The following is a 15,642-nucleotide window of genomic DNA, read 5'->3' on the forward strand; positions in this document are numbered from 1 at the left end:
TTTAACTACTTCCTGCCTGGGGCTGTATCCAGGCAGATGAGAAGTGCAGCAATCGAAGGCATCCTGTACACGGGGGATGTTCTAATTCTGCTGCCAGAGGGCCTCGAGTTTCACCCATTTGTGTACTAACAGGGTACAGCAACTTTTGGGCTTGTTTACACAGTGATATTTGGCACACTTTTTTTTTAACCCCTTCCATACCGGGCCAGTTCTGCCACTCCTCTCCTACTTGTAAAAATCATAACTTTTTTGCTAAACAAAAATTATATATATTTTTTTCTTTTAGCAGAGACCCTGGGGAATAAAATGGTGGTCGTTGAAACTTTTTCTGTCACGTTGCAATTTTTCAAAAAATAAAAATAAACGGTTACATGAATTTTATCCAAACAAAACACCAAAGTAAGCCCAATTTGTGTTTACAACTGCCGAGGCCAGACGTGACATCATAACATCGTGCCTAGAATCCGAAGATCATAGAGACTGCTAGGGACTATCTGGTCCGCATGTTTTCTCTATGGTGAACGTCTTCCGCTGGAGGATTTCTTCTGCAACTCTTCAGGCAGGCCATTAGAAGCACTGAAGAGCGGCGGGGGGAGGGGGAATTCTTTCTTGGTGCTTCAAAGCCTACATAGAAGCCTATGACAAAGCTAACTAGCAGACAACACACATGGTGACCAACATGGGAAGGTCAGCAGGGACCAGAGAGCGAGAGAGAGACCTGAGCAGTAGAGGATCCGCAGAGCTGGGGGCCCAAGGCACTTTTGATATACATTTTAAAAAATTTCAAATATGAGTGCATAATTATTGTAAAAAGTCTCCATGCATGTGTTTATGATTCCCTGGCGTGTGTGCGTTGTTGCCAGTTGCACCCCCTTTTTTTTTTTTTTGAGACTGGGTACTTTGGTTTGCTAATGCTCTTTATATCTAGATATATATATATATTTTTTTTAGTTACTGAGTACAGCTTTGTGACTATGACTTTGTGACTTCAGCTCTGGAAAGTACAACTTTGTGCCTGGATTTGTGAATTTAGCTCTGTACTTGGCTTTGTGCGTACTGCTTTAGAACTACAACTTTTTAACAGCAACAGAAAAGCATCTCCACAGCATGATGCTGTGACCAGGTTTCACAGTGGGGATAGTATGTTCAAGGTGACGTGCAGTGTTTGTTTTCTGATGCACATAGCATTTTGCTTTTAGGCCAAAACGGGGCTGTCTTTAATATTGATTGGACCCTGGGCAAAAAAATTTCTCCCCCCACCATGCAGTTTTGCTCTCCATCTGCTCTGAGACATAAAATAAATAGCCGCTAGACTGAAAATCCATTTACTGAATCTGAACAGGCAGCGATTGCTATTGGTTGCCAGAGGTTACAGTGTATCATTACCGCTCACTGATTATTTGCTAGCGTTTACAGCACATAATTTCTGCTTGTTGATTGGTTGTTAGAGATCACTGTACATCAATACTGCTCACTGGTGTCTAGAGGTTACTGCACATCATCTCCTCACGGCCTGCACACCATGGACTGCAGAGGTCAGGGAACCTATTAATAGACAGAAATCTCCTAGGGCAGTGATGGCGAACCTTGGCACCCCAGATGTTTTGGAACTACATTTCGCATGATGCTCAACTACACTGCATTATGGGAAATGTAGTTCCAAAACATCTGGGGTGCCAAGGTTCGCCATCATTGTCCCAGGGATTCTAGGACTCCTGGGATCAGTGGCAGTGCTGAGGGGAGAGAATGATAAATTGCAATGCAATTTTTTTTTTTTTGTGACTACCAATCTAAAGAGGAGTTTTCACACTGACCATTAATGAGAGAGAGAGAGAGAGAGAGAGAGAGAGAGAGAGAGAGAGAGAGAGAGAGAGAGAGAGAGAGAGAGAGAGAGAGAGAGAGAGAGAGAGAGAGAGAGAGAGAGAGAGAGAGAGAGAGAGAGAGAGAGAGAGAGAGAGAGAGAGAGAGAGAGAGAGAGAGAGAGAGAGAGAGAGAGAGAGAGAGAGAGAGAGATTGGGACTTTCTTCCACATTTGTAGCGCATAGAGCAGCCCATTGAAATTAATGGGCTGCCCTACATCTTTAACCACTCAGTCAGTACACCTTTACATCCTCAAACCCATGCTAACCTCTGTACCCAAACCTCCCCCATCCTCTCCATTACAATCCCCCTCCCCTTTAACTCTACCCATCTCCTCTGCTTCTGTTTGCACCCACCTTCCTTACCTCTATAAATCCCCTCCTTGCTCACCTGTGCACCCCACACTGTAATTCCTTTTCTGCCTACATCTGCACACCACACACTACCCTCACCGCACTAATTTGTTTACCTTTGCAGAACAGGCTGATGGTAGGCTTAATGACCATAGTTGTAGGCAGGACTTTCAAACATGCCCCTTTATCTCCCCAGTATAGGTGATGGTGGATATGACCTCAGGGGGGCATGATACACACATGAATTACTCCTCTATTTACATATGAATGCTTCCAGTCTGCCTCTATTTACATATGAATGCCGGTATTTACATGTAAACACAGGGTCTGCAGGTGAGTCATCTGTACACAACAATAGGGCAGAGCTGGGCAGCATTAGTAACAGAACTTCACAATGAAATATCAGGACACAGCACAGGACTAAAACCTCAAGGGATAAGGGAATTTAAACTGGGACAGTTGGCAAGTATGAGGCAGCTTCTTTGGGCCCCACAACAATGACAGGGCCCTGGGCAGCTGCCCCTTTTGCCCTGCCTTAAAGACTGCCCTGTTTGGGGCTAATGGTCTAATGAGACAATACTGTATTCAAATCAGGGATAGGGGTAGACACTCACTCAGGTTGAACTGGATGGACTGGTGTCTTTATTCAACCTTACTAACTATGAAATCAGTTGTCTTAAGAGTCTTGATTTAATGGAAGAAAGAAAGAACGAACCTTGCACTACCTTGTGATCCGGAATTATGTTCACATATGCCATTTGTTACGCTGAAACCAGTAAGGATTTTTGGTACTTCACGGTGCTTCTAAAGTTTTGTAGGGCTGCCAGTCCAATCTGCATTCTGAGTAGTAACAACTTTGCTTTACAGGCTTTGAGTCGGAGATTGTCAAGGAATATAGTTATTAAAAAAAAAGCCCTTGGGTTTGTGGACCCAAAAAATGTGGTGACAGAACCTTCATGAATATTCTGAGACCTGTGACCAACCTACAAGGTTCTACACAATGAAAGTGAAGCTCCACTATCACAAAGAACAGAATGTGCTGAAGTGAATGAAAGGTGAGAACATTGAGCCATCTTGAAAGTCCATCAATGCAAGAATTCCTCCTTGTTCCAGGCAGACCAACAGGGCAGGACTTAGGGTGGTGGGGGCCCCTGGACTTGAGTCACTTTTGGGCCCTACTGTCTATACATTACCGTATTTATCAGTGTATAACACGCACCCCAAGGTTAGGAGGGAATTTTAAGGAACAAAAACTTTTAGGAGGGAAGTTTAACCACTTCAATACAGGGCACTTAAACACCTTCCTGCCCAGACCAATTTTGAGCTTTCAGCGCTGTCGCACTTTGAATGACAATTGCGCGGTCGTGCTACACTGTACCCAAATGAAATTTTTATCATTTTTTTCCCACAAATAGAGCTTTCTTTTGGTGGTATTTGATCACCTCTACGGTTTTTATTTTTTGCGCTACAAATAAAAAAATACCGAAAATTTTGAAAAAAAAAATGTTTTTTTTTGTTTCAGTTTCAAAACTTTGTAAATAAGTATGTTTTCTCCTTCACTGATGGGCACTGATGGGGCTACACTGATGGGCACTGATAAGGTGGCACTGATGGGCACCAATGTGGCACCAATGAAGTGGCACTGATAGGCGGCACTGATAGGCGGCACTGATGGGCGACACGGATGGGCGACACGGATGGGCGACACGGACGGACACTGATAGGTGGCACAAATTGGCACTGATAGCTGGCACGGATGGGCGGCACGGATGGGCATGGATAGGCGGCACAGGTGGGCATGGATAGGCGGCACAGGTGGGCATAGATAGGCGGCACAGGTGGGCATAGATAGGCGGCACAGGTGGGCATAGATAGGCGGCACAGGTGGGCATGGATAGGCGGCACAGGTGGGCATGGATAGGCGGCACAGGTGGGCACTCAGGCGGCACAGGTGGGCACTCATAGGCGGCACAGGTGGGCACTTATAGGCGGCATCGGTGTTATAGTAATGGATGCCAATCAGTGCCAAACAATAATGCATGCCAATCAGTGATGCCCATTGTGGCCACTGATTGGCATCCATTATGGGCACTGATTGGCACCCATTGTGCTGACTGGCACCCTGGTGGTCTAGGGAGGATTATGTATTTTTATTACCTTTTCCCTGGTGGTCTAGTGGTGTCCCTGGTGGTCCAGTGTGGGCATCCTCGGGGGGGGCTGTGCTGATAATCGATCAGCACAGACCCCCCCTGTCAGAGGAGCAGCCGATCGGCTCTCCTCTACTCGCGTCTGACAGACGCGAGTGAGGGAAAGCCGATCACCGGCTCTTCCCATTTACACTGTGATCAGCCGTGATTGGACACGGCTGATCACATGGTAAAGAGTCTCCGTCGGAGACTCTTTACCGAGATCGTAGTTGCCGGGTGTCAGAATGACACCCCGCAACAACGATCGCCGCGATGCGCGCCCCCGGGGGCGCGCAGCGGCTTATTATCCTAATCACGTCATATGACGTCGGGTTAGGATAATGAAACCACTTTGCCGCCGTCAATTTGTAATAGGGCGGGCGGCAAGTGGTTAAGGGAAAAAAACTTACATTTAAATGCCCATCAATGCAGCCTTATCAGTGTCCATCTGTGGCCTTGTCCAGTGTCATTGCAGCCTTGTCAGTGTAGCCTTGTCATTTGCAGCCTTGAAGTTTAAAAATGGCTCTCGGGGGCTCTCGGATCCTCTCGCAGTCCCGAGCGGAGCCAAGAGTAGCCGAGAGTACTCGGCTCGGCTCACAGTCACGCCCAGTTCCTGTGTTATGTCCATTATAGGGCGAGACCGTGAGTGGAGCCGAGTACATTTGGCTATGTATCTCGGTGGGGCCCATGGGCTTAAGCCCAGTCAAGCCCAATGGTAAGTCCTGCCCTGCAGACCAACACTGACAACCTCCAAAATCTCCAGCAACAGACAAAGTCATTGAGTGACTTGAGATCCAGGATGGAGATAATCTGGTCTCATCTGAGTATTGTAATTACATTTTAACCATTTGAAGACCAGGCCTATTCTGACATCTCTACTACACGTTAAAAAAAAAAAAAAAAAAATCAGTATTTTTGTGCTAGAAAATTGTCAAAAATAAATAATATATATAGGGTTCTATGCAGAGGCCCTATAGAATAAATTGCTGGGTTTTACACTTATGTCACACGGTATTTGACCAGCAATTTTTCAAAATGCAATTTGTTGGGATATAATACACTTTAATGAATATTAACGCACAAAATCACAATAATATACCCAACTTTTTTTTTTTTTTGGTAAAATGTAAAAGATGATTTTACACCGAATAAATAGATTCCAAACATGTCATGCTTTAAAACGTAAAGTGACAAATTGCATACATTATCCATAGGCAATGCTTTTAAAAGCCTTTACAGGTTTTCACTTTAGATTTACACAGGTAGTCTGGTGCTAGAATTATTGCTGTCCATCTGAGGATTGCTGCAATACCTCACATATGTTGTGCAATCAATATTTACGTACCGACGTGCGACTGACACATGCATTCGCCTTTGCACACGAGCACCGTAAGTTGGGGACAATTAAAAAAAAAAAAAAAAAAAAGTATTTTTACATAGTCTCCAATTCATATTTTATCGCTTTTATTAAACAGCCCTCAATATAGCAATAAAGCATGACAAGTCCTCTTTACTGAGACATCTGGGGTCTATTGGATCCCAGATCTCTTATCAGCCCTTAAAAGCATCTGATTAAACCAGGATCGATTTGAAAAGATGCTTTCCCTATCCAAAAATGGATCGTTTACAATCAGCCTAAACCAGAAGTGACAAAAATCCTTATTGCTTCCGGTTTCTTAGACCATAGAAATAATCGTGGAATTCCAGTCCCTGATTAGCTCTATGGTCTGAACCACTGGCTTCCGTCCAGGGCTCTCCCGTGCCACTGGGAGAGGCGCTGAAAGGTGGCACTAGGATCACTTTTACAAAAAAAAAAAAAAAACAGGGTCGTGACTGTAGCTGCAGCCATGGCCCTAGCATAACCACCAAAACTGACGTGAGGTATGGATGTCATTTGTCGGTAAGTGGCTATTAAAAACCTTAGAAGTATCAATAACCACACAAACATACGGTTATTATAAAAATGCTTTATTACTACTATTATGTTGTGGAAGGCTTGGTAACGGACTTGAAAGTCTAGTGGACTAAATGGACCTTTGTCTGGGTTGAGACATAGGGGGTTATTTACTAAAGGCAAATCCACTGTGCACTTGGAAGTGCAGTCGCTGTAGATGTGAGGGGGACATGCAAGGAGGAAAAAAAAATAAAAAATTTTTGCTTGTACACAATTTGATGATAACATCAGCAGAGTCCCTCATTTCAGATCTTCTGTGACTGCACTTCCAAGTGCACTTGCTGTGCATAGTGGATTTGCTTTTAGTAAATAAACCCCATAGTCTTAGAGAATTTGTCCTCAATCACAAATGGAGCAAAAGACCAATGTAAGTGGGTAACTGTATTCAAGGAGGCCCAAAAAAGCGATCTGTAATTGGAAGAGACTTTTTGGAAATTTGGTTTGCAGCCCAACACTTGGGCCAATGAACTCTACTCAATGTCACAGTCATAGAGCTGATGTGGGAAGTCACCTAATTTATCCAGGGAGGCATCGTAATATCTAATCGGCCCTCTGAGTCAACTGTCCTACTATATTAAATCAGGTATTCAGATGAACCTTCAGGTGCTAGAGCTTATACAAGATGTGGGAATCGTCCCACTAGGTTCTTCTGAGAATAAAACCAGCTGCTAAAAAAATATGTTAACCACTTCAGCTCAGAAAGATTAACTGCTTCCTGACCAGGCCAATTTTTGCGATACAGTACTGCCTTGCTTTAAATGACAGACAATTGCGTGGTCGTGCAACAATGTACCCAAATAAAATTTAGGTCTGTTTTTCCCACAAATAGAGTTTTCTTTTGGTGGTATTTGATCGCCTCTGTTTTTATTTTTTGGGCTATAAAAAAAGAACATCCAACAGTTTTGAAAAATAAATAAATATGTATATATATTTTACTTTCTGCTCTAAAACTCAGCCAGGGGGGGAGGGATCAATTTAGGCTAATATGTATTCTGCTACAGATTTTTGGTATATTGATTGTAAATCCTAGAACTTTTGCACAAACTAAACTATGGGATATTTGTTCTTTTTTTTACTAGTAATGGCGGTGATAAGTGACTTATAGCAGGACTGCGATATTGCAGTGGGCAAATTGGACACCTGACACTTTTTTGGGGACCAGTGACATTAAATACAGTGATCAGTGCTAGAAATATGCACTGATCACTGTACTGACACTGACAGGGAAGGGGTCAACATCAGGGGCGATCAAAGGGTTAAATGTGTGCCTAGCAAGTGATTACTATGGGGAGGTGCTTTTACTACTGAAAGACATGGATCGGTGTTCCTGCTTTACAGGAACACAAGATCCATGTCTTCTGTACTCACAGAATGACAGTCTGCCTTGCTTACATAATAACACAGCGAGCCGGCAGCGGTGTGGGATCATGCCCAAAACCACAGAATCATATTATGTGGAGATATATATATATATATATATATATATATATATATATATATATATATATATATATATATATATATATATATATATATATATATCACACACACACACACACACACAATTCTGCGCTGCTTTGTAGCAGTAAATCTGCTATGGGGCAGTTGTAAAGCAGTTAACTGGGTCTCACTTTTTTTGTCCTGAAGGTCAATAAAGACCTTGTTATGGCTAGAAACAGGCAGGTCAACTGACAGTGGTATTTTCCTCTTATACGCCAATTTCCCGCAAGGTGCCAAAGTGCTTTGGAGCCAAATGTTTCAATGCTCTGTAGATATTGTCAAACTGTTGAGCGTTCATTAAAACTTATGCAGTAGTGGCAGTTCCCATCTGTGTGATGCGTTGTCTTTTTTTGTTACATCAGCGATTTTACTTCCTGGTGTTGAAAAAATGTATCCTCTGAAAATTCCACCCCACTAGGAGTTTACACATTAACCTTACAGTGGCTGAGGTCCCTGGGAACCCATGTGAGATCATATGCTTTTTATCAGACTCATCAGATGATTGAGGGCAAAGGGAACACTATAGGAGTCTCTATTGCCAAGAAGAGTGTCCGAGGCCACAGCCAGATATAAATACTCCCGTCTCTGAGCTAAAAGGTGGCTGTTGCCATAAATCTCTAAATGGTATTTTTGTGCGATGCTAGGGAACAGAACCGCTGCTGCAGTCAAAATCCAAATCCAGGGGTCCGATATAACACTGAGCTACATGTTAGCTGCTGGGGTGCATTTACAGAAACGGAGGTCCAGTATGTCACTGATCTGCACATCGCCTGCTGGGGTGAATTTCTAGAATATCAATATCCGCTATGACACTTCAAGCAGCTGGTTTGGTTGATGGTTTGGCTCCCACAGAGCCCTGATCTCAGCATCATCATGGCTGTCTGAGGTTACATCAAGAGACAGAAGGATTTGAGGCAGCCTACATCCACAGATCTTTGGTTAGTTCTCCAAGCTGTTTGAAACAACCTACCTGCTAAGTTCCTTCAAAAAAAAAACGTGTTAGTGTACATAGAAGAATTTAAGCTCTTTTGAAGGCAAAGGGTGGTCACACCAAATGTTGATTTGAATTTCTCCTCTGTTCATTTACTTTCCACGTCTATTTCTGAAAGCATTCTTCATTTACCGCATTTTTATTCTGCCTAAGGATTTTGCACAGTAATGTAAATATTATAAACACAAAAAAGGGCAATTTGGATGTAGTTCAATTTAGCAGCCTAATGATGTGATTGCTCTTAAAGTGGTTGTAAACCCTTACAAACCACTTTGACCTACAGGTAAGCCTAGATTAAGGCTTAACTGTAGGTCCAAGAAATATCTCCTAAAACTACACGGTTTAGGAGATATTTGCCGAAAGACAGCCACTGCTGTCAGCGGCGCGCAGGTGCACTGAGCGCACCACAGTTAACGGCGATATGCCGCGAGTGGGGGCTCCCGTGCGCATGCGCAGGAGTGACGTCATCGCAGGTCCGAAGAAAGAGCGCCGGAGCAGCGAGACCCACCAAGAAGATGGAGGCTCTGGACTACAGGGGACAGTGGTGACTTCGCTGGCTCCTGTGTCAGGTAAGAGACACATTATGGGCTACTATGTGATGCATAGTAGTCCATTATGCTTCACCTTTGCAGGGAATCAAAGAGGAAGTAAACCCATCAGGGTTTACTTCCTCTTTAAAGAAATTGATCTTTCAATAGTAGGCAGTGGGTTGCAAGTTTGCAGCCAGTGTACTCTACAACTGTTACAGACTCCATGCTATTTGTCTTTAAACTTCTAATGTCAGTTTTCTTAGCCCATACCCAAAACCACTTGTATCTTTGTGGGCACTTAAACATTTTCTATTTTTCACTTCCCATTCACAGCTTATTAGAGAAGGTTTGATTTTGAACTAGTCATCTCCACACATTACAGGTGAACAGCCGGTAACGAGAACCTGTGCTCATCTTTAAATTTTTTTTTTTTTGTGCTTGGGATGTGTCTCAGATCCTAGGCCTGGGTTGTATACAGAACAGACATTTAAATCAAGAACCAGCTCTAATCTCCTGTGTCACCAAGTCTGCCCCTTTCGCTAGCATGACAAATGCCAGTCTCTCTGTGATTCGTGGAGGCGCTAACATTTGATAGCTAACTGCGTTTGGAACTATTAAGGCCAGCATAAAGATTATATCCAGCCAAAACTTTGTATCTTAATATATTCTGGATATGGTGGTGAAGGATTAGGCACGTCATAGTCTTACTGCTATTTGTGCTCTATTAGACAGTTTTCCCCTCACTGTCACATTAACAATGGTATAACCAGACAGAAAACGGAGGAAAAACCTATAAGGGGAACATGGACTATAAAACTTGAATGGGAGTTCTAGCCTTTTATTATAAGGCAGTAGGTAGGGGAAAACCCAACAAAGTTCTGAATATACGTAACAATTTAACATGGGTTATAATACTTCAACTCTCTACCCAACACTAATAAAAACTAGTTGGACACACACTTTAATCTTAACTTAGAGAAAAGTTTAGGCCTCAAGCAGGAATTATGTGAAGTCAGAAGCTTGCAGGCAGTACAATCTAGAGTTTAACTTTTTCATTAGTGTCAACACTTTAGAAGACATGACAGGTCCACACCAGTGGACGCAGCCACTGTGTAGCCTGAAAAACAACATAATTACACTTTACCAAGCACTGCCTATAAAAAAACAGGTGTGTGTAAGATTAGAAATATTCAGCTGCCCACCAAGTTATTTCTACACCACAAGTAAAGGCAAGACAAAAAATGAAAATGAGTAAACAATGTAATAATCATCTTTATTCACCAGTAAAATTAAAACAATATATCTTCTTTAGATTGACATATGCTTTAAAAGCTCTAAAAGGGTCATTAGTACATGTACCAATAATCAGCAGCTCCAGTGACTAAGTGCTCTTGAACAGACTATGTTGTTGGAACATAGGTGGAAGTGTTTTTCATGAAAATCTGGCCAACACTCCATGCATGACAAAGCATTGCTTTTTTTTCCTATTTGCCACTCTTCTACTCATTTATTTCACATTTTCTGATATCTGCTACACAACCTTGCTACTTTGAATGCTGTGTCATTGCACAGTATAGGGCAGCAAAACCCCATTATATTGACACTAATGATCCAAATACAAGATGATCTCTAGTTAAATACCTCTAGTAATTTGTATAATATAACAGACATCTTCTGGTACAAGGTCCAGAATTTAACAAAAATAAATGGCTTTAGCCTGAAAAGACTAATGTATGGAAACAATATATATTTTTTCAAATTGCCTCACACATGGCAATGCATCTGTATCTGCCCGAGAATTAAATGTAGTAGAAATAACATTTTAAAATGGACACAAACTGAAAATCATTTTCACCAATTAGGGAAGACGGTACAATGGTGGTCCTGAAGAGACTTCCAGAGTTTATGAATGGTCCCCACTGTAGCATATATAAAGAAAGCTGTTGTGATTCATTCTAAAAGAGGTAATTTCATAAGTTGGAGGAAGAATGCTTAAAACACAATGGTAGCCTCTGTGGTCCACTAAATGTGCTTCTGGTCCTCATGTTGTAAAATTTCCAATGTAATAAGTACATTACATGGAAGAAAAGGTTCTTCACATAAAATACTGTGACATGCTTGGACATTAATCTACAGTACATGCAGAACACGTCACTCAGGATACCTGCACATCCTCAAAACCTGACTCCCATATTTATTTAACCTGTGCTGTATTTTTTACTAACCAGTTAACATTTAACCAAACTTAGACAACAAACTTCCGGTTTACAAGATTAGCAAGTATTGACATCCGTTAACAAAAAATGGCCACATTTGTTTAATGTTCCATAATGTGATCAAAGTCGTCAACAGGTTCAACATATAAGTTGCAGGTCATTTAGAAGTGATGTATGACAAAAAAATAGCTCGTTAACAATGCTTGCTGAGCATTGTAGATAATAGAACAATGGTCTGTGCAGTGTTTAGCTGGACATGCGTGAAAACATTTTTGGAAAAAGCATTTGAAAAAAAAAAAAAAAGGTTTACATAAATACAATTTAAGGTTCGGATACCTGTCTCAAAATAGTTTCTGTCCACTGTAGTACTACAGTGGACATAACAGAATCCATAATAAAAGTTTAAACAGCAGCCAATTTTATGTGCAATCTCATCGCTTCTATCCTACTCCATAAACTCCATAAACCAGTGCTCCCTTTCACAGTAATTGAAGAGAAAATGCGTATCCATTTGTTAAGAAAATATATATATGAATATTACATACAATATATTTCGGATTGTACACTGCACCTTGGAAAGAAATTCTCTGGGTAGAGTGAGAATTGTTGATGCCTTTATATCTTCTCTCACAAAATGGCTTCCATCCTCATGAGTACATTATGGTTACTTAATTGCGGGCCGCTATTACAACTGAAAGGGCTACACCCCCTATTGCTATGGCTGTTGCCCCAAAAAGCCACTTCCAAGAGAGAGACTGTGGGGAAAAAAAAAAACACAAGAATATGTTAATTGTACAGGTTACATCTGGAGCTTATGACTGCATCCCTTCAACATCCCATTTATAAAACAGCTCCCACTGTTTATTTATTTTTTAATACAATCACAGTCAGTTTTTTCTTGTCCCAGAGACTTAACAAATGACAATAAATCTCTACAAATTGAGGGAAGACTAATCTCCGACTGTGGTCGCTGGAATACAGTTCCCCTATTGGGAAATTTCCCATCACTTACTACTTACTCAGTTGAGAACTAATTTTGAATTCATCTCCCTTTCTGTCCCTGTGAGAAATATAATTTTCCTTGTAAGCACCTTCATGTTAGAATGGACTATGGAAGCTAAAGGTGTACACAGATCGTAAAACAATGCAGAGCATGAAGACACTGTTGAGGCATACTTGGTATATATCAAAATACCTTTAGCACATATGCTGTTTATCAGCTAGAAATTCAAACTTTGCTCATAAGCTGAAGCTTGACACAAAGTTACATGATAGAATTCTGACAACCTCCATCAAATTAAAAGCAATTTATGTATTCTTCAAGCAAAGCGGAAAAAGTGACCATAAAAAAGTGACAAGTTTGGGACTCCGACTATAGAAATGGGGCACATCTTGAAAAGTTGAAAGTCTATCAAAATGTCAGTTTCTAAACTTAAAGGGGAGTTCCACACAAAAATGGAACTTACGCTTTTTGGAATCCTCCACGCTCCAGCGTCACATTTGGAACCTTTCCGGGGGAGGAGGGAGCAGATACCTGTGTAACACAGGTATTTGCTCCCACTTCCGGGCATAGATCACCACGGTGACCTATGCCATGTCCGAAGCCTACTCCCCCCCCCCCCGTCTTCACTTCCTGGTTCCGAGAGCTGAGGGAAAGATGGGCTTCGGGTGCCTACATCACGGGCACCCAGGACAGGAAAGTGCTTATATATTAAAAGTCAGCAGCTGCAGTATTTGTAGTTTCTGACTTTTTTTTTTCTTTCTAAGGTGGAGCGTATTAGAACTGCTGATGTTTTATGATATTTCTAGTATACAATAGTATACATAGTATGTATACATATCCTTTTATGCTAATGAGAATCAAGCTATGTATAAACTAGTATACATAGCTTGATTCTCATTGGCATAAAAGGATGGCTTTAAGCCCTTTACAACTGCATAACAAAGTATGTGGCATCAAAGAAGTGGACAGAAGTGGGTGGGTTACATAGCTACTGAACAGCCAGCTAATGGCTATGGAATATACCCCCCCTGCTTTTCTGTCAATCAAGGCAGGCAGAGATGATGAGGAACTAGTCTCTCAGAGTTCACTATTAGGTTTGCCTTCCTTGGGATTGACAGAAACAGTGGGTGAATTCTATAGCTAATATTGGGCTGATTAAAAGCTATGGAATTTACCCACTACTCTCAATCACTAGGGAGGAAGACCTGATGTGGAATTAGTCTCTCAGAGTTCTCCATCAGACTCCATTTACCCCACAAAATAACATCCTAGGCCTATGCAACCACCTGTAACAGGTGCACTGGACATCCAAGAAGTTTAGTAATGTGGAGCCCCAGTCTGGTCACCAACTGTGATAAATTCATGTACCTGTTCCCAACAGGTACACAAATCTGTTGCAGGCACCAACAATGTTGAATTTTAAGAGAGGTGGTTTGTGTTTTAGGTAGGGGGGAGAATGAAAATGGCATTTCAACTTAAATGAAAACTCCTCATTATTGTAGTTCACGGGACTTTTAAGCAGAAAGTGGCTTATATGCAGCCTACCTTCAGGTGACTGCACAAAAAGAACATGCTAGGACTGCCTCTGGTGCGCACCCTTATTACCTCACCCACTCTGTGAGACTCCAGTTTTTAACAATCAATAAGGAATGATTTAGACACAGAGGGGAGGGGCCTGTGTCCTGTACCCCCAAGGTAAGAATTTCACAGGCAAGTCAACATGATGTCTTAATCATAGAGTATAGAACTTGAATTCATAGACCATGGGACATCCCAAAGCAATAAACTGAAGAAAGGGCAACAACATAGCAAAACAGAACTGCCAATAGGCCCACAAAAAACACAAGCCTGAACATTCACTTAGCATAAATTTGAAAAATGTGAACAGAGGACCAGGCATGCAAATCTAGGACACCTATATTTGGTGCTGAAAAGCACAAGAGACATCAACAGTCTTGGTGGAATAAACTCTCATGAGGAATGGAGGTACCTTTTCCTTAAAGGTCAGCAATCCTCTGTGACTCAGTGCGGTGCGATTTTCAGCATATTCATTTGAATACAGACTGAAATCTGCATTTTTGGTGTTGTTGGGAGAATATATAGATACTCAAAGCAGATTCCCGCACCATGTTAAAAATGCACTGGTGTGCAAACACCTACTAAAAGCAGGAAAGGAGAGACCGCTTTAGGTAAAAAGAAAGTATGAGATCAAGACTACTGTGTCCCTGTCCAAAAAAGATAAAAGGTTCTTTACAAGAAAGAGCTGCCAGCTCAGAAATAGGCCTAACATAATGGCAATCCTTCATGTGAGGTCATCCAAAGGAGTGCCTCTAATTGGTTGAAAGAGGCTTTCTGAAGGAGAGGGAGAGTTCATAAAATAGGTTGAATTGGGGGATGTGCAAACCCCTGAAGAAATGCACTGATAAGGGATTGCGAGGCAAGAGGCTACCGGAAGAGAATTTATAAAGCAGAACCCAGTGTGTTGAGGGTACTTCGGGACAGATGCTAATCAAAATGAGACTAAAGAAAAGCCAAAATACAATATTCCGTGGGGTTCAGTTTTCTTAGCATCATGTAAAGCCTTCCGTAATGCAGGGAGTATTATTTCCACGTAACTCAGAGTGGGAAAATCGAGTTATAAATATCCCAATTTTTTAGGACTCGAGTTTGAAGAGCCATGGTGTTAAAGCAAGTGACTGAGAAGCGGGATGGAAAAGGGAGCCTTGGGCCAGTAAGTCTGGTCTGTTTGGAAGAGGCAAAGGCTCATCTGCCATATGCCCAAGTCAGTTTGTGTAACACGTTCTTCTGAGCCAATTTGGTGTGATAAGAATCACAAGGACCCTTTCCTCCTCTATCCTGCTCAACAGTAGCAGAAGGATTTTTATTGATGGGAAGGCATAAACCAGTTTCCATTGAGTCCAACAATACAGAACATCTGACATTAAGGCTAAAAGATACCTGGTCTTGACTACAAATTTGTTCAGCTTGTTGTTGAACAGTAAGATCAGGGGAAACACATCTTGCATTCCCCACCTCTGATTGAGATTTT

General features: G+C 41.8%; 1 protein-coding gene across 1 annotated transcript in view; it reads right to left on the reverse strand.

The window, feature by feature from the left end:
• Positions 1 to 10,628: 10,628 nt before the first annotated feature.
• Positions 10,629 to 15,642, reverse strand: part of FKBP8 (FKBP prolyl isomerase 8) — a 301,240-nt gene continuing 296,226 nt past the window's right edge. Inside the window, exon 9 of the mRNA XM_077475920.1 lies at positions 10,629 to 12,345. Coding sequence (XP_077332046.1) covers positions 12,259 to 12,345 — 87 coding nt within the window. The 3' untranslated portion in view covers positions 10,629 to 12,258. The remainder of the gene's footprint in view (positions 12,346 to 15,642) is intronic.

This window comes from Lithobates pipiens, unplaced genomic scaffold, assembly GCF_037356315.1.
Source record: "Lithobates pipiens isolate NorthernLeopardFrog02 unplaced genomic scaffold, aLitPip1_a1.2 Scaffold_13, whole genome shotgun sequence".
NCBI classification, from domain to species: Eukaryota; Metazoa; Chordata; class Amphibia; order Anura; family Ranidae; genus Lithobates; species Lithobates pipiens.